Source organism: Hyperolius riggenbachi, chromosome 10 (assembly GCF_040937935.1).
Source record: "Hyperolius riggenbachi isolate aHypRig1 chromosome 10, aHypRig1.pri, whole genome shotgun sequence".
In the NCBI taxonomy this organism is placed as follows: Eukaryota; Metazoa; Chordata; class Amphibia; order Anura; family Hyperoliidae; genus Hyperolius; species Hyperolius riggenbachi.
The window spans coordinates 196,745,440-196,764,558 of record NC_090655.1 but is presented as its reverse complement, the minus strand read 5'-3'; the positions used below and the strand labels follow the sequence as shown (position 1 = coordinate 196,764,558).

General features: G+C 43.8%; 1 protein-coding gene across 1 annotated transcript in view; it reads right to left on the bottom strand.

Annotated features, from left to right (window-relative positions):
* Window positions 1-1,840: 1,840 nt before the first annotated feature.
* The window catches only part of LOC137536150 (protein unc-93 homolog B1-like), a 53,863-nt gene continuing 36,584 nt past the window's right edge, over window positions 1,841-19,119 (bottom strand). Inside the window, exons 9-12 of the mRNA XM_068258226.1 lie at window positions 18,759-18,941; window positions 11,405-11,678; window positions 8,227-8,345; window positions 1,841-3,444 (exon numbers count right to left, since the gene is read on the bottom strand). Of these exons, the coding sequence (XP_068114327.1) occupies window positions 3,133-3,444; window positions 8,227-8,345; window positions 11,405-11,678; window positions 18,759-18,941 (888 nt within the window). The 3' untranslated portion in view covers window positions 1,841-3,132. The remainder of the gene's footprint in view (window positions 3,445-8,226; window positions 8,346-11,404; window positions 11,679-18,758; window positions 18,942-19,119) is intronic.

Sequence of the window (19,119 nt, the reverse complement as noted above, 5' to 3'; positions counted from 1 at the left end):
TAAATGTGTTGGGTCATGTTGGGGTGATGTTGTAGCACATGTAAACATTATGCCTGTCTAGGTTACAAGGTACAATCTTAGTATAAGAAAAAATAAATTATACTGGCTAATATCATCCCTAGACCTTGTTCCCAGTATACTATTTACCGTAAGCAAATATTTAAACAGGCCAATCAAGTTTAACTACGATTGATATATATTGAAAGGTACGTTTTACTCTCCTTGTTGGACAGCATAGTAGAGGTGTGACATGCAGACCAGGGGTAGTGTGTCAGTGCTGGAGAGGGGAAGAGCAGGGCCGGCGCTACCATAGAGGCAAAGGAGGCAGCTGCCCCAGGGCCCCAGAGCTTGTAGGGGCCCCCAGTGGCTACAAGAGGAAAAAAAATTTCAAATCGGCCTTATATAGTTTTTGAGAAAATCGATTTTAAAGTTTTGAAGGAAGAAAGTATACTTTTAAATGCGGTAAATGTAATTTTCAGTAGCAAACCTAACGGTAGTGTAATTTTACATGCATCAAACGAAAGCGCAATAAATTTCCTGACTGGGTTTCCAGGGGGTCCATACGCCACCGCAGCGCTTTGGCCAGGCATCGCTATACAGCCGTAATATGGCTGTATGAAGATCCCTGGCATTTTTTCCTATTTTCCCCAAAAAAAATTTATGTTTAGAGTGTGGGAATTAAAAAAAAAAATTATGTGGGGCCCCCCCTCCTGAAACTTTTTAACCCCTTGTCCCCCATGCAGGCTGGGATAGCCAGAATGTGGAGCTCCGACCGATGGGGACTTCACACCCTGACTATACCAGCTGCAAAAAAGGTCCCCTAATGCCGATTTTTGTTCCGGGGTATATGTTGGGGGGCCCCCCAGGTTTATTTTGCCCTGGGGCCCCATTGTTGCTTAAACCGGCCCTGGGGAAGAGTACTCCGGAGGGAAGAGAAGCAGGACACTTGGCACCCCATCTTCCGACAGAGTTACAGGGGATCCTATTACTCTCCTGATTGCAAACAAACTAAGTAAAGTTGCCTTAATTATTTTACATTTCCAAAGGTAAAAATGAATCATTGCAAAAATATAGCAATCCTTATCTAACATATGCATAGCTGCTTAACTTTACAGTAAAAAAAAAAGAAAGGTGCTGCTATCCCTGCCAGGGCATAGCTTTCAATCAGCCACGCCGCGCTGCTGTTCTGTCACTGCAACTTGCTTGTTCTGCTATCACAGTGACAGCAGAGCTTCCACATCATGGTCAGAATTTCATTGGTTCCTGACCTCATGATTCCTGTGAGCCAATCACAGTAACCAGGTTTAAACAGGGATAAGACGGCCCTGATCCTTAAAGGGGCACCGTGGCGAAAAATTGTAAAATGTAAAATATGTGCAAACATAAACAAATAAGAAGTAAGTTTTTCCAGAGTAAAATGAGACATAAAATTACTTTTCTCCTATATTGCTGTCACTTACAATAGGTAGTAGAAATCTGACAGAAGCGACAGGTTTTGGACTAGTCCATCTCCATGGGGGGGGGGGGGGTATTCTCAGGGATTTATTTATTTTCAAAAGCACTAGTGAATGGCAGTTGCTCTGTCCATTTGCCAAAAAACTGTGTAGTGAGCAGGGAAGCTGGCTAGCGTCATTGTTTAAATCCTTTCTAGGGAAAATCTTTATAAATAATGAAAACCTTGCTGAGAATCCCCTATGAAGAAATGGACTAGTCCAAAACCTGTCGCTTCTGTCAGATTTCTACTACCTACTATAAGTGACAGCAACATAGGATAAAGGTAATTTATGGCTCATTTTACTCTGGAAAAAAACATACTTCTTATTTGTCTATGTTTGCACATGTTTTAAATTTTACAGTTTTTTTTTGCCATAGTGCCTCTTTAAGGGGCAAGAATCCTCTGGTTAAACAAAGCATAACCTTTCATGTCAAACCGAAAATATTTCCACAAGCTGATTTAAATTCATTACAAAGGAAAACACACAAAATAACTGCCTACCTAAGAATCCAGCCTCTCCAAGCTGGTGTTTACTAGATGGCCATTTGGCAGCAACTACAGCATTGAGTCTAGATAATGATCAGCTTTTCATATCTGAACATTCCAGTATTTCCCCCTTCCCTTTACAAAACTGCTCAAGTGCTTTCAGTTTGTGTGGAGATTGTAAGTGAACTAGAGCCACAAATTCTCCAATTTCTTAAGCTATGTACACACGTCAAATTCCTGTCGCCTGCTGGAACATCTGTTGCCAGTTCAGGATTGAATTCTGTACAGAGGCGGCATGCATCTGTTACTTTGGGATGGGAGGAGCTACAATGCACAGTGCAGGATGGTGTGACTTCCGGTGGGCGGGGCGAGTGGGAAAATAATGCGTTTAAGCATTGGGAGTGGCTAAAGATCTGGCACGCCGCACTTCTAGGCAACATCACAGGGAGTCTCCCATACACATGCTAGATTCTCACTCAAGGCGGTCTTTACAGGTCACCCCGACCAAATTTAACCCAATGTGTGTATGTAGCTTACCCGGAATCTGACTTGGCAATTGCTGAATACAGACAATACAACAGTCAGAGAGACAGTACAGTGATGGTTATGTAACATGTAAAGCAGTCATTGTACAGATGCACAGCTCTGTCGTGTAGGCTTCATATGTCTTCATCTCTGGCATGTTCTACATCCTTAATAGCAGTTTATTTTACTACAGCTCAGATTCCTTATACGTTATTACATTGTGATACTGGCCTACATAGTGCTTTCCCCTCCTACAATACAATAGCGGCAAACTAAGTGATTGTTTTGAACCGCGCATCCATTTTTTGACAGTGTTTCAGAAAATTCAATAGCATCCAATCAAATTCAGCTTTTTCACCTGTAGCACTGCTTCGGCAAAAAGGGGGTGCTGATTGGTTGTTAATGACAATGTAGACTATTTACCATATGTCTGTGTTGCTATTCATTTAGGTTCTTCTAGAAAACAAATGCTGGTATTAAACTGCAAAGGCCTTGATTGTTATTCAAAAATACATAGAGGAATATGATCGACTAATGTGGGCAACATGGATTTTTCCTCTGTTAAAAGTGTGTTTGATAATATTTTTCCTTTCACATATGCTGATAAGTGAGGCCAGCCTGCATCATTATTCCTCCTCTACCACTTGTTCGTAGCATCCCTCTTCCCTCCTGGGGTTCCTCCTTAGACGGGCTGGCTGCTCCTGTTCATTATCTTCCAGGTCATTGTCAGCTGCCTCATTCTCATCTCTCTCACTCCCTTCCTCAGATCCGGATTCATCCGAGTTTTCCTCTTCCAAGTAGCGGTATCCCTTAACCTTGTGGCGAGGGGCAGGGATCTTGGGGACACGGAATGGCACTTTACTGCTAATCTTCCGTTCCATCCACAGATAGGAGAGGACAGATATCAAAGCTGAGGCCAACATAATTCCCAGTTTTGCCTGTGATGAAAGAAATGTTTTATTTTACGTGTCCTGTAAAGGGCTAAAGTGATTCTGTTGTTTTGGGGAACACAGTATGTCAGAGTTAAAGAGGGAAAAGAACAAGATTTGTGGAGAGTAATAGGCGGAGCAAAGACCTATCCGGCACATCACTGGCAAACAGTCCCACCAGAGCGGGTTGAATCAATGGGCACAGGGGGCAAGGGTAGCCTGACGGTCATAGTCTCGGAAGGGCACACAACGGCTGTCGGGATACCCTTTACTCAGACTCCCACAAGTGGGTAGGACTTTGCATGTTTACTAATGATGTAACTTGTCTTTTTACTTATGGATGACTACAATAAAGAAAGCTGAGTACTGTCGTGCCGGATATGTCTGCATTCTCCCTATTGCCCTGCACAAATCTTGCCACCTAAATCCCGACCACGCAGTACTGGCCTGTAATCCAGAGTGGTAAATATACAGTCATCGGTTCACCCTCCATCTTGGAGTGCCGTTTCTGTCACCTTCTTTTCATAGATGGAAAGGAACAAGAAGGAAGTCTGCATTTTACATTGGGGTGGCCCTGGGTCAAATTACAGATAGTTTTCCTGCTGAAATGTGTATGGGCAGGCAACAGATCTCGCTCTGATTAGATTCGGTCATAGAGAGAGCTGTCTCATGGTCGATCTGCCCATACATCACCCAGCTCACTGACAGCCCCAGTGATTCTCATTAGTCCGCAGAGAGCTCCAGTCTGCAATAATTAAAACTCTAACTCACTAGGGGCCACTGGGCCTGATGCACTAACCAGCGGTAATATTGCTGTGCACAGACAGCACGCGGCAATATTACTGTTATTACTGGCAGCGTGTACAGTGATTATGCTTGTAGCATTACTGGAATAACATGAACATTGTTACAGTAACGAGCATTACTAAAGTTTATGTGTTACTTTAGCAACGCTTCCGCTACACGAGGCTGCTCTGAGCAGCTGGAGGAAGCTTCCTCTTTGGTCGGTCGCATCCCCAGTTCCCCTGTAGACGCGAGTCAGCATGTTCGCATCCCCGGCTCCCCTGTAGATGTGGGTCAGCGTGTTGTTTCTGGCAGTCTCCCTAGGAGGACGCACACAGCTCAGAGCTGCCTTTACAGGTTAAGGAGGCGGGTCTGAAGTGTGTCAGCTGATTCCTGCTGTCAGGTGACACTTGCTGCAGGGATGTTGCTGATTGGTCTAATTTTCCTGGGGGCTTGGTCTGTGCTCTATTCCTGCTATATAGACCCTGGGCATTCAGTTACTCGCTGTCCGTTATAGCAATCAGGTCACTGAGCACTGGACCTTGCTCTGCTTCTGAGTCTAGTTAAAGTTCTGCTGAGATAGATATATATGCAGTGTTCACGATATATATCTATCCTTAGTTAGTATTGTATATTGTATTATTGTGATTGTTTTTCTGTGTATGACCCGGCAAGCCCTCCACTTTGATTAAAGTCTCATACCTCTGTACTACAGTCATCTGATCCTTGATATTGACCTCGGCTAGCCTAACGACCTTGTCTCTATCTCATCCTTAAACTGTACCTCAGCCATCTGACCTATGTGTATGACTTCGGCCTGTTTAACGTTTTCGCACCCGTCTCAGTCCACTGTACTTTAACCATCGGATTACCAGTGTATGATTCTAGCCTGTATTTGACCTTGCTCCGTCTTAGTCCCTTTGTACCGCATATCTCTGACTTCACGTGTATGACCTCAGCTGACGATCTGACCTAGATATCGTATTATCTGTGTACACTTTATACCAGCGTTACATACACACTGCCGGTAGTAGCAGTTACGGTAATATTGCCGTACGCGGTCTGTGCACAGCAATATCACCACACTTTTGTGCATCAAGCCCATAGAATTATAACATTACTTTAGTTAAAGGGACTCCGAGCAGTGCAGAAACTATGGAAAGATGCATATCATTTTAAAGCTCTCTTTCTCCTCTTTCCAATGATATATAAACCGCCACCCTACGCCTTTTAGTTTTCGCCATTTTCGCGTTTGAAATTGCCGCGGCCGCGACTTCGATCGCGAACATAGAGAAAACTAAAAGGCGTAGGGTGACGATTTATATATCATTGGAAAGAGGAGAAAGAGAGATTTAAAATGATATCCATCTTTCCATAGTTACATTGTATTACACAGGGCGACTTTTTCTCAAAGTCAGCAGCTCCATTCAGCAGAAAAAGTCGCCCTGTGTAATACAATGTAACTGTGGAAAGATGGATATCATTTTAAATCTCTCTTTCTGACGACACCTAAATCGTCGTCCTGCGCCTTTTAGTTTTCTCTATTTTCACGATCGAAATCGCGGCCACGGCAATTTCAATCGCGAAAACAGCGAAAACTAAAATGCGTAGGGCGGCGGTTTATATATCATTGGAAAGAGGAGAAAGAGAGCTTTAAAATGATATGCATCTTTCCATAGTTTCTGCACTGCTCAGAGCCCCTTTAACAACATATACCAATATCATATACAATGTATTATGAATCAATAATCCATATAAAAATAAACACGCAGGACATGGACATGATTATAAACCTTGTAGACTGATTAAACAAAAACAACTGTAACAATTATGGTAACCTAGATTCCCCAGATAATATAGAAAGGAATCCATGATCGGGCACCATTCCTGATTCATTGATTCCTGGGCTAATGATCCGTGGCCAGGAGTGCGCGTGCACGCGCGCGATTGGCCGCGGGAGCGCACATGGCCTTCTGGATGTAGCCTAATGGTTATTTTTGGACAATTGGACACAGGTATTTTATAGGCTTACAGCAAAGACCCAGAGCAATCCTCTCAACGACCGCCTAACGCAGGATGGCGGCCGCAGAGTGGCTTCCTTGGTCCTCGTTCACCCACTGGCGCGTGAACTTGCGATGCATAAGATTTGGTGGTAGCTCGTATGAGCGCCCGTAAATAAACAGAGCTGGGCTTGGTGATCTTGAATAGAATAAAAACACTTCAGCGCTGTGTCATATACGTCTACCACCGGAAACACCAGGAAAAACAAATGCGCTTACCGGACAATTCAGACCTTAATTACAGGGTCTGAAATAAAGCCTTATGAGGTCAGCAGCAGGTGTCTTCACAACTGGCCTCCTCTCCAGGTATAACAGTATCAAATATGGTATTTCACCGTTTTTGGGCATGTAGAAATAACAAACAATCCACATCTAAGCGTATCTATTGCGACTTTAATAAAGATCCATAAAACCAACATGTAAAACTTTTAAAAGGTCACTTACATCTGGGCCCTTATTACAGGGACCCACGATGAACAACAGCAATGAAAATCATAGGACGCCGTCCAGCCACACGTCCGCCTCACCCGACCGGTTTCACTACCAAAGTTTCATCAGGGGCTAAAGCTTTAGCCCCTGATGAAACTTTGGTAGTGAAACCGGTCGGGATTGTTTTTTGTTATTTCTACATGCCCAAAAACTGTGAAATACCATATTTGATACTGTTATACCTGGAGAGGAGGCCAGTTGTGAAGACACCTGCTGCTGACCTCATAAGGCTTTATTTCAGACCCTGTAATTAAGGTCTGAATTGTCCGGTAAACGCATTTGTTTTTCCTGGTGTTTCCGGTGGTGGATGTATATGACACAGCGCTGAAGTGTTTTATTCTATTCAAGATTTAGATGCTTTACAGAAGTGTTGGACTTTGGCTGCTTTGCTTATATACCATGTTTTAATTCAATTTATGTTTTTGTGGTTGCGCTGATATACATATGGGCTTGGTGATCTGCCTGCCAGCTGCAATCGCAGCTGGCAGGCTGTTAAAAATAAAAAAAAAACAACAACAGTATTTTGATTTGTACAGCGCTGAAATCTAGTGCAGCAATGTACAGGGGACAGCTCTTTCACTTAGCTGTCCCCAGGAGAGGCTCACAATCTTATTCCTCTCATAGGCTGATGCCTATGAGAGGTGATGCTAGTGGTGGATCAAGGGGAGAGGGAGGGAAAATAAAAAAATACATATTTATTAAAAAAAACAACTATAAAATTGATTAAAATAAGACATTGCAGCAGCAATCAGATCCCACCAACAGAAAGCTCTGTTAATGAAGAAAAGTAGGGTAAGATTCATTTGGGTGGTACGTTGAATGGCTGAGCAATAAACCGTTAAAGCTGTGCAGTGCTGAATTGTAAAAAACTGCCTGGTCACTAGAGGGGTGTAAGTCTGGGGTCCTCAAGAGGTTAATTATATACAGGTATATGGAATTTTTGACTGAAGCCTGTTTCACGTTGGCAGCCAGTGTTTTCATCGCAGTGCGATTGATTGATCACATCGCACCACACCGCTAAAAACAAGCTTTGTGGATACCTGCGGTAATGCGTGTTAATGTAATTCATTTCGGCAAAACATACTTTAATTGAGGCTCTCTACCGCTCACTTCCTTTGGCTGAAATACGTACTGCAAGCAAGTGTCTTGAAAAATGTTGCTACTTCACATGCGCACCAGTAACGCCAAACAGTTTACCATTGACTCACATGACTTCTGGGCAACATGCATTACATCAGATGCTGGCCCATAATGTGCTGTTGCCCTAGCGCTAAATTGGATACTTCTGCCACATCGCATCACATCCAGTATGAAATGTTCCATAGACTTTCATTGCTTTAGCGTCACCCTGCGGTAAAAATGCCGCAAGGCAATGAAATCGCACCAGTATGAAAGGGGCCTGAAGCTCCATATTAAAACCTTTGGCAACATTTTTTTCTTTCTGAGAAAATGCTCTTACCATCATTGGAAGCCCCGCCCACAAGTACACAACGAATATAGCGAGTGCTTGCAACCAGTGGTAAAGCGTAAACACAAAGTCCTGACGTTCCTTGTCTTCATAGAACATTCCTATTATAACTAGAGAAAATATATCATACAGTGTCAATGCAAAATTAAGAACATAAACATAAAAAAACATACTTATACAAAGAGCTATACTCAGGAACAAATAGTGCATGTAATCATATATATATATAGAACCAAAGTAAAAATATCCTATCTGTACAAACAGGTTTACAATACTAGTTTAAAAGCAAAAAGATAATTACTTGACTCAAAAATGCAGTGCTCTGTTTAGTCATGTGGGATTGCTCAGATAACAGTTGGAGAATAGTGGTCACAATAAAGGGAGCTAAGCTGTGGGAGGTCAAACTTAAGCCATCAATATGAATGAAGCAGCTGGTGTTTCGTATATACTCATCTATAAGTCGAGAAATGTAGGACTGACTCAAAATATAAAAGTAGGAGGGTCACCTTATACTTGAGTAATCCTAAATTTCACAACATATAGCCAGGAATTGTGGGGGAGCCTCTTTCTCTCCCCTTACCCAGTGCTAATGCAGGCAGCTTTCCACAAAGCCCCCATCTAATGCAGCATCAGCGCTGAAGCGGAAGCCGTAACGTGATTTATTACACAGCGTGACATCCTCTCTTGTTCCTCTGCTCGTTCTGGTCTGTTTGTTTACAATACTACAGCTAAGGCTTCGATGTCACATGAAGTCACATGACATCAGAGCCGCAGCGGTGCTGGGGAGAGAGGGAGTGAGGGGGGGGGGCCTTTCCATGGTGGTGGGAGGGAGGGGGGCATTTCAGCAAGCTGCGTGCTGTAGCACTGTGGGGGACGGGGAGACAGATGCTGGCTGCTGCAGCTCCTACATCCAGTGTAAAAGAGGGGACACACAGCTAGGGGACACAGGGGCCACACAGCCAGGGGGACATGGGCCACATAGCTAGAGAGGCCACAAAGCCAGGGGGACACTGGGGCCACAAAGCTAGAGGGGCCACACAGCCTGGCGGACACAGGGGCCACACAGAGGGGTCACAGTGACCACACTGAAACATCCTGGTGACAACTTAGTCCTCAAGTGCAGTCTTTAACTTTCCTGGGTAGACTTATACTTGAGTAAATAAACAATTCCAGCTTAAGAGGGTCAAATATTGGGGTCGACTTACACACGAGGTTGACTTGTATCCGAGTATATACGTTATTCAAACGCCCAGAAAAAAATGCCAAAAATGTATCAAATGTCAGGTAGCAGCAGCTAAAGCAAATACAATGATGTGATGATTATACTAATAATAATAATAATAATAATGTGTGGAACTGATGTCCCTCTTGAGAAGTTAAAGTGAAGTCTCCTATGAAGTCGAAGCAGAACAAATAGGCGCCGGCAAATTTGGGCACACCATGCACCACCATAGGCCGCAATGTGAATTACAGCTATAGCAGTGCTCAGAAGCGAATTTGGGTGCCCGGCAAAAGACGGACCCAACTCACTTAAAAACAGTGTAATTCATCTGCCAGCAATAGTTGGCAGCCGAATTACGTCTTTTCCCAGTGTCCATGGAGGCCTGGAGGGGGAATAATAATTAACGCCACCTGGACTTTTGTAGCAGCAGGGTGAGCTGTTTATCGGCTTCATCCTGCGCCCAAATTTGCCGGCACCATTTTTACATGTATGCTGTAAAGATGTAGTGAGAGGCTAATTGGTTCTTAGGACCTGGTCTAGCTGTCGTGAGCACAGTGTGTGCCTTAATAAAGGCTGAGTAGCCCTTTGAAAACAGTGTGAATCAGTTGCGGCTTAGTCTAAGTATGCCGCCATTTATTTCTTCACATGCAAATTATCTTTATAGACCTGGGTGTGTACCATCTGTAAGGGTAAAGATCTGGGGCTGGAGCTCCGGATCTATGCTGGGATGCCCTGGATGTTGGGTGCCTACCCCCCCCCCCCATCATCCCCCATGGCAAAGTCACACATCAATTACCTGCTATGGTCGCTTGGTCTCTGGAGACATGTTCTGTTCTAGTTACCTTATGTACTCGCGTTTAAGCCTAATTTTTCAGCACCAAAAAATGTGCTGAAAAGTAACCCCCCTTGGCTTATACGCGAGTCAGTGGAGCAGAATGGCTGGTGGAACAGGTTGTGTTACTGGCAGAGGAGCGTAAGGGTTGTGCACCACTGATCCTCCTCTTGCCAACTGGATCCGTGTCCCCCTCATCCCCTGCAACATAGTGTGCAGAGTGCACTGCACAAGACTACTTGTGTCCCCTGGTTTGTGGAGCGGAGCATTCCAGCAATGTGTCAGCGGTGCAATGCTTGGGGATTCTTCCTGTGTGGCAATTGCTGTTTCTCATGTCTATGATGCCATATAGTGGCATCTTGAGACACAGCTGTATCATCCTTAGGGCAAATCTGGCTATGGGGAGGGGGGCTGACTTGTACTAGGGGCACATCTGGCTACTGTGAAGGGGGCTATACTGGGGAGGAGGCCAGTTTTACTGGTCTCTGGGGGTACAGTGGGTACCTCGGCTTATATGCGGGTCAGCTTATATACCAGTATATACGGTATGTTTAGGGGACACTTCCTATTTATGTGATATGTTGCCTAATTATGTTTTTTTTTTTTTTTTTGGTAGACATTATATTCTGTATTAAAGTAGAGGGAACTTCAGTTAGCATTTCGCTGGGCGGGGCTCCTTACAACTCAGCTTAGTTACCCCCTATTAAGAAAGGGATTCTTCTCAGTAAGATGTGGAATAAATATCTTACAACAGGAAGTAGTTAAGGCAATTTCTATACTTGCATTTAAAATCATTTTGGATGCCTTCCTTACTGTAAAGGGTACCTACTGTTTGGATTGCTAGGAACCTCGATCCAGTCAGGGATTGATGGGGACTGAGGAACAAACAAGAGGTTGAACTTGGTGGACTCATCTTTTTTTTCAACCAAGAAACTTTTGTAACTACATGAAACCGTGTAACTATCACTGGAGCAAACAAGGCAGAGCCAGTACAAAAAAATAAATGACCATCGTCACTTGCAGTTTCCCATAATATCTGACTTATAGCCTACTGTAGTGTGTATACCACTGATATCCATCCCTGCCATACATGAAACCCCAACCATATTACTTACTGCTGAGACCAGTCTTGTTGAGTGCACTGCCGAGACCCCACAGTGCTGCCACCAAATATAACAGAGGACTCTGTGATTGCACCCTGGGATGTGGACTCCAGAAAAACAGAGCAATCAGGATGCTGGCATGCACCAAAGCACCTCCTGCCAGGGGGATTTGTCTTGGAACACGAAGGAAGCTCAGTGCAAGGCTGGAGAAAACAGAGGCTGATAATCCATAAGCTGTAATCAAATATGGAAGCTTCTCCAAACCAAGTGAGCACACTCCATAGCACTAAAAGGAAATAAATCAAAGTGCAGGGTGACAAGGAAAAAGAAAACACACATACATTATTAAGTAAAAGAAAAGTTTGCATTCTTAAAACAGGTAGGTATTTGCGATTATTTAGGTTGGAGTGCACACAGGGCCGGATTTAGGCCAAGGCCGTCTAGGCCATGGCCTAGGGCACCACAGCAGGAAGGGAACCAAAGCAGCAGGCTAAACTGGTGCAGCATTTGCAAGCTTGCAAATGCTGCAATACAGGGAGATCAGGCGAGTGCCTAACCACGGAACTCTGCTGCTAGATGCCTGTGCAGCAGCCACTTTGCTCTCTGTGCACATTTGCATTGTGGCCAGCGGCTATGGACTTGAGCAGCATTGGAGATGGAAAGGAAGAGGAAGCTTCTGCAGTGGAGACGAGGTGTGAAGGCGACCTGGCTATGTATAATGAAAGGGGGGGGAGGAGGGATTAAGGGAGTCATCTGGCTACCTATCCTGGAGGATAAGGGGGAGGAGTCATCTGGCTACATATACTAGAGGGAAGGGGGAGGGGCCATCTGGCTACCTATACTGGAGGGAAAGAAGGGAGGAGTCATCTGGCTACCTATACTGGGGGGTCATCAGGCTACCTTTACTAGAGGGAAGGGGTACTGAAGGGGAGCGGCTGGTGGCAGTGGCCTAGGGTGGTAAAGAGTACAAATCCGGCCCTGAGTGAACATATGATGTCTCCCATGATGCTGAAGATGTTGCTGAATATGCAAATCATCTTTGCTGTCCCTGTAAGCTAACCACACCTCCAGAACCGCAGGAATGCAATTGATAATTGTACAGCCACAATAATCCAAAATGCATACAGACTGTTTCGGATTGCTTGATCCTCAGTAGTGCATGGCATGAATTAATGTGGCTCTATGGTAAGTAAGTAAGTGTCATAATGCAGAACACATTTTATGAGCAGGCCCTGGAAAATCAATATATTGGGGCTCCAATGATACCAAAATATGAGGAATAAGATTGTATTTAATATTTCCACATTAAGGTCATGTACTATTTTTGTCTGTCCTTTTAGAATTGAAATTTTGCAAAATCTGATTTTGCACTAAAGCCTGCTTGACACTTTCTCCTTAAAATATACCTGTGATAAAAAAAAAAAAGTGCCCTGGGGTTCGGGGGGGTACTTACCTTGGGAGGGGGAAGCCTCTGGATCCTAGAGGCTTCCATCTGGATCCAGAGCTGGCTCCCCCAAACACAGAGCAGCAATAATATTTACAATGGACGCTGCACACATGCGCAGTAGCGTCTCTCTGCTCAGGCTCTGGCGGAAATAGCTGAGCCCGATCAGATCCGCTCTACTGCACAGGCGCATATGGCTTATGCCTGCACAGTAGAGTGGACTCGATCAGGCTCGGCTACTTCTTCTGGAGCCCAAGTGGAAAAACACTACTGCACATGTGCACACAAATACTGTAGATCCTCAGGGGGGTCCCGGTGCTAAATTCCCTCTGCTGAGGAAGAAGGAAATAGCCTCTTTAGGATCCAGAGACTTCCCCCTCCTGAGGTAAGAGCCTCCCAGGGGCTTTTTTTTTGTTACAGATTTTCTTTAAAAGCAACCTTACTTTATATCTTTTTTTGCAAACTGTTTGTACCCAGAAATCTATAGTTATGGATGGCAATGCCTGGTTTGCAATATTAGGAGCTCTGGGCGACTCCAAGGTGTGCAGAGTTCAGAGGAAGAACACAGGCATGGGCAAAGGTCATGAAAGCAGACACTGCAGCAATGAACAGGCAAAGGGGGCAACCAGGAAAAAGCAGAACAGGTCGCAAATTGTAGACAGTCCAGAAGCAGGCCAAGGTCAAAACAATAATTAACCAAGTTCAGAGGCTGAACTCAGTAGGCTGGAAGAGGAGATAGGACTTGGGTCTCAGGTGCAGGACAAGGTACAAAATATGGATGTAGCAACTGCGATTTTAAGTTCAGGATTCAGTACATGGAATAGAGGTCTTTAGCTATCAGGCACCAGAACACCACCAGTTCATTTTAGGTAACCAGAAAGATAAATACATCCATTAATTTACAAGCCACAGGATAAATGTGCATGTAGACAGAAGGAGAGAGACACAGACATGCATGCAAGTAATAGAAGACAACCATGAATAGACACAGAACAGAATAAGGTGAAAGGGAAACTGCTGAGGGAGGGATGTAGTACTAAACCAAGGTCAAAAGCTGTCTCTCACATTCAAAGGCCCATATGCAATTAATTTTTTCTCCTGAGTTTTCTCCTATGATATCATTTTTCCTAGTCGCTTTAAAATAACTTTTGAGCACTTTGCTATTTAAAAAAAAGAAACAAAGTATCAAAAAGTAGTTTAATCACTTTGCATCCAGACCTTGATTCCCACTTATGGACCAGAGTAGTTTTGACAGTTTAGCTATGTCCTTATTTAATCAGAAATAACTTTAACCCTACTTAGAGACAAACTAGGCTTTCATTGTATGCCATTTTTTCCATCAAATAATTTTGTTTTCTATGAATTTTAATGGAAAAACAAGGAAAAAACATTATTTCTCAGTTTTACCAATTCCATTTTAAAAATAAAAAGTGCTACTGTAGATAAAAAAACACGCATTTTGTTATTATGTTCCTGTCACAATTTATGGTGAAGATATTGGATTCTGAAATAATGCTACAGAGTGTATTTTTTCACTATGAGCTGAGAAAATAAAAGTATATTTAATGGTAAAAATCAGTCTCATTAGTTCAGGAAACATATATTCCCTTTCACCAATTAGTGCTGCATCAGAGAGTGCCAGAAATGCGCACAGAAGCAAGCCCAATCCTGCACAGCACTGCTTCTGCTACAAGACGTATATCTACTGACTCGTGGCTTAGATGAAGTCAAAGAGGACGTAGATATACTGTAGTGGTTAAAAAGTACTAAAAAAATTATTTTGAGTATTTTCTTGTTTTGTGGTGGTCTAAAAGGCATCGTATTGACAAGATATGAAAATGATCACCCATGAGAAAAAAAATCTGTTTTCTGACTTTTCTGACTACATCCACGTTAAAGGAGAATTCCACCCAGCTTTCTCTATGTACATTTCACAGCACTGTCACTCTTATGTTCCTGTCACAATTTATGGTGAAGATATTGGATTCTGAAATAATGCTACAGAGTGTATTTTTTCACTATGAGCTGAGAAAATAAAAGTATATTTAATGGTAAAAATCAGTCTCATTAGTTCAGGAAACATATATTCCCTTTCACCAATTAGTGCTGCATCAGAGAGTGCCAGAAATGCGCACAGAAGCAAGCCCAATCCTGCACAGCACTGCTTCTGCTACAAGACGTATATCTACTGACTCGTGGCTTAGATGAAGTCACAGAGGAAGTAGATATACTGTAGTGGTTAAAAAGTACTAAAAAAATTATTTTGAGTATTTTCTTGCTTTGTGGTGGTCTAAAAGGCATTGTATTGACAAGATATGAAAATGATCACCCATGAGAAAAAAAATCTGTTTTCTGACTTTTCTGACTACATCCACGTTAACCAGCCGGGCGGTATGGACGAGCTCAGCTCGTCCATCACCGCCGGAGGCTGCCGCTCAGGCCCTGCTGGGCCGATTTTCATCAAATAAAGAGCAGCACACGCAGCCGGCACTTTGCCAGCCTCGTGTGCTGCCTGATCGCCGCCGCTCTGCGGCGATCCGCCGCGAGCAGCGGCGAAAGAGGGTCCCCCCAGCCGCCTGAGCCCAGCGTAGCCGGAACAAAAAGTTCCGGCCAGCGCTAAGGGCTGGATCGGAGGCGGCTGACGTCTATGACATCACTCCACTCGTCGCTATGGCGACGATGTAAGCAAAACAAGGAAGGCCGCTCATTGCGGCCTTCCTTGTTTATTCTGGGCGCCGGAGGCGATCGGAAGAACGCCTCCGGAGCGCCCTCTAGTGGGCTTTCATGCAGCCAACTTTCAGTTGGCTGCATGAAATAGTTTTTTTTTTTATTTAAACAAAACCCTCCCGCAGCCGCCCTGGCAATCTTAATAGAACGCCAGGGTGGTTAAAGGAGAATTCCACCCAGCTTTCTCTATGTACATTTCACAGCACTGTCACTCTTGCTTTTTCCATCTCTCTCTCTCTCTCTGACCCTTATGCAATTAACTTTTTCTACAAGTTTTCTACTAAGTGATGTTTTCAAACTTGTTAATTAAATGCCTTTTAATCCACCGGCAAGCAAAAAAAAATAAATACACAAAATAATTTTGATAGTACTTTTTCACCTACTTTTTGGTACGTTTTTCCATTGCAAAATGCTGAAAAGTTATTCTAAATCGAAGATGAAAAACTATCATTCTGGAGAAAACACAAGAGAAAAGGGCCCCTCTATTATATCTCACTTTCTCTTTACACCTACTTTCTGTACAACCTAGGCCTCTTCATTCCCCCAGTCCTATCTCTTCCTACTATAACTAAGAAAGAACTGTTAATAACTAATTACACTAAAACTTTTGGTGGATGGTTGTGTAAATTTTAATAATCATACTCTATTATTCCTTTCACATTTTGGAATATTTTCCACTCACAGCATTAATTAAATTATTTAGACAACTGAATACATTGTTCACCACTTTTACTTGAGGTAATACTAGACTTAAATAAAAGCTAGCTACTCTACAGCACCTCAAAGCAGAGGATGGTTTAACCATTTTTGACTTATTTTGATACCACCTACCTAGTCAATTGAAATACCTCTAAAAATGGATTTCCATAGGCCATATGCAAGATGAAGGACAACAAAGAAGAAATAAATTACAGAACAAAGAAATCACAGAGGAAAGAAAGAAGGTTTTTTTTCTTTTGCATTGATAAAGATCTTTTATTTTTTACTCTAGGTAGGAAGCAAAAATCCCTATATTGATTTAAAAGAGGGGCATCTGAAATATCCTTAGTAAATGAAGCTCCCAGATGCTGACTTAAGCTGGGGGCAGAAGGGAGATGGGGACTTTTTACCTGCTGTGAGCAGTAGAAAGATTCTCACCCATTTGTCTTCACATTTGATAGGAAAGTTGGCTTCCTAGAAGCATGAAAGGGATCACTGAATAGGGAAAATAACTTGCTGGGTGATTAAATCATCTAAGTGTGTTTTTTCCCAACTGGTTGGGTGCTCCTCTAAATACAGTTGAATTAAGTGATGGTCTTTTGGCAAATTTTATAGCTAACCAGCGCTTATCACTGGCAAGTTAAATAATTGCATAGGGCTGTAATGAATAGCGGAGATGCCGCCGCGTGGGCAAGCGGCATGGCGGCTATCTCCGCGTCTCAGCCGGCGGCTTCTGCCGCGCGGCAACATGCTGCTGGTTCGCCTGGTCCTTCTAGTTCACACAGATTGAGAGCTACGCGTGCGCACGCGCCAGGCGACAGGACCTTTCTGCTAGCAGAAGGGGAGTCAGCTGATCATGCCGATCAGCTGACCCCAGCTAGGTTCCGGATTGGCTGAGAGACTGGGGCGGCGCTGTGGAGCGCTCTGGGTATATATAGGACTTGCCTGTCAGTTGTAAGTTGTCTCCTGTTGCGAAAACTTACGTGTGAGCACTCAGACCCCAGTCAGATCTCACAGTGTGTTAGAACCAGCCGGAGCTGGGAATTCACACTTAGTCAGATTCCGGTGATAGCCTTTATAGTATTATTGTATTGTTACATTGCTACTGATCATCTGTTAGACTAGTTCCCAGGTGTTGAGACCAAGGACCTCACACCTAAGACTAGGATATTGTTACATTGTTACTGATCATCTGTTAAACTAGTTCCCAGGTGTTGAGACCAAGGACCTCACACCTAAGACTAGGAGATTGCTACATTGCTATTGATATATGTTAGACTAGTTCCCAGGTGTCGAGACCAAGGACCTCACACCTAAGACTAGGATTGATATATTCTGTTACCTGTTATGATCTCTGGCTTTCCTGACCACTCTCCTGCTTACTGATTCGGTACCTCCGCCTATCTGATTACCTGTTGCCGACATTGCCTGTACTCGGATACTGAATCAGTCTTTCTGTCTCTGTACCTTATCTGTCCGTGTGTTGCCGACTTCGCTTGTCTGACCTTTCTGGCTGTCACCCAACCCTTGGGTGATCAGCCTTACTGCACTATCTGTGACACTTGCTCGTCAGGTGTTCACCAGCTGCAAGCACAGGCTGAGGGCCACCTGCTCCTCAGAAGACCATCTTGCAGCTCAGCCAGTGGTCTCTATACCTTAGGAGTCCACTGGCTGCAGTACAGTCTGATTCCCTGCTCCACAGGAAGTCTCTGGCTGCAGTCCGATCATATCTCTCATTCTATCAGTTATCTCTCCAGCAGTCCAGTCAGTGGTCCCTGCTCCTCAGGGGTCCACTGGCTGCAGTACCATCTGATTCCCTGCTTCTCAGGGAATCCTCGGCTGCAGTTCAATCATAATCACTCACTTCACCAAATATCCCCTTTGCAGCCAGTCAGTGGTTCATACTCCTCAGGTGTCCACTGGCTGCAATACAATCTGAATTCCCTGCCCCTCAGGTAATTCTTGGCTGCAGTACAATCTGTATTTCCTGCTCTTCAGGAGATCATCTGGCAAGCCCAGACAGTGGGACTCTGCCCCTTCAGGGAATTGTTGGCTGCAGTAGTGTCTGTGTCTCCTGCCTCACGGGAGATAACATCTCTGATTACTGTTGCACCAAACACTATATCACATTGGGTGTCCTGTGTCTAGCTATACTAGCATTATTGGTGATCCTGCAGATCACACATAATCGGGTATAGCATCTGTATTATTGGTGATACTGCAGATCACCAATAATCAGAAAAAATCTGTGTTGCTGACACCAATCGTTACAAGGGCCCTATGTCAGATCTTCCTAACTTGGAGCATCATCTACTGTATGAACAATCTCATATGCCATATACTGTAATTCTCAACTGAGGAGATCAACTTTTTATATTACATTCAATTATGTGCAGGGCATGTTAATTGAACAGATTTGGTTTAGTGAAGAGGTTCAAACATACATTTATGCATATAAATATTTTTGAACAGTTGTTTTGAGCAAATACCACCTACCAGTGTAAACCCTGTGCAGGCAAATAGCACTTCAAATCCACTGTACACAAAGTAAGGGGCCAAGCAACGTAAGCGGTAATCCCGGAGATGTTTAAAGGGTAGTTGGAAGATGTTCCCCCATCCTATACTGCGAAGGTCAATCTCTTCAGTTGGACGATATGCTGAGCCACAGAGGACCAGGAACTGAAAGACAAATAGAAAATAATTCTATGTGAGGAAAAAGGGTTTCAGCACTCCAGGATTTCTTGTGCAGGAGACTGGACTATCCTTATGATCCCTTGGCTTTCTGTTGTGCTGTGTAGTGTACACAGGGGGCATACTGGCACTGCTATTCAAAATGTATTAGAAATTGTAGTCAGGG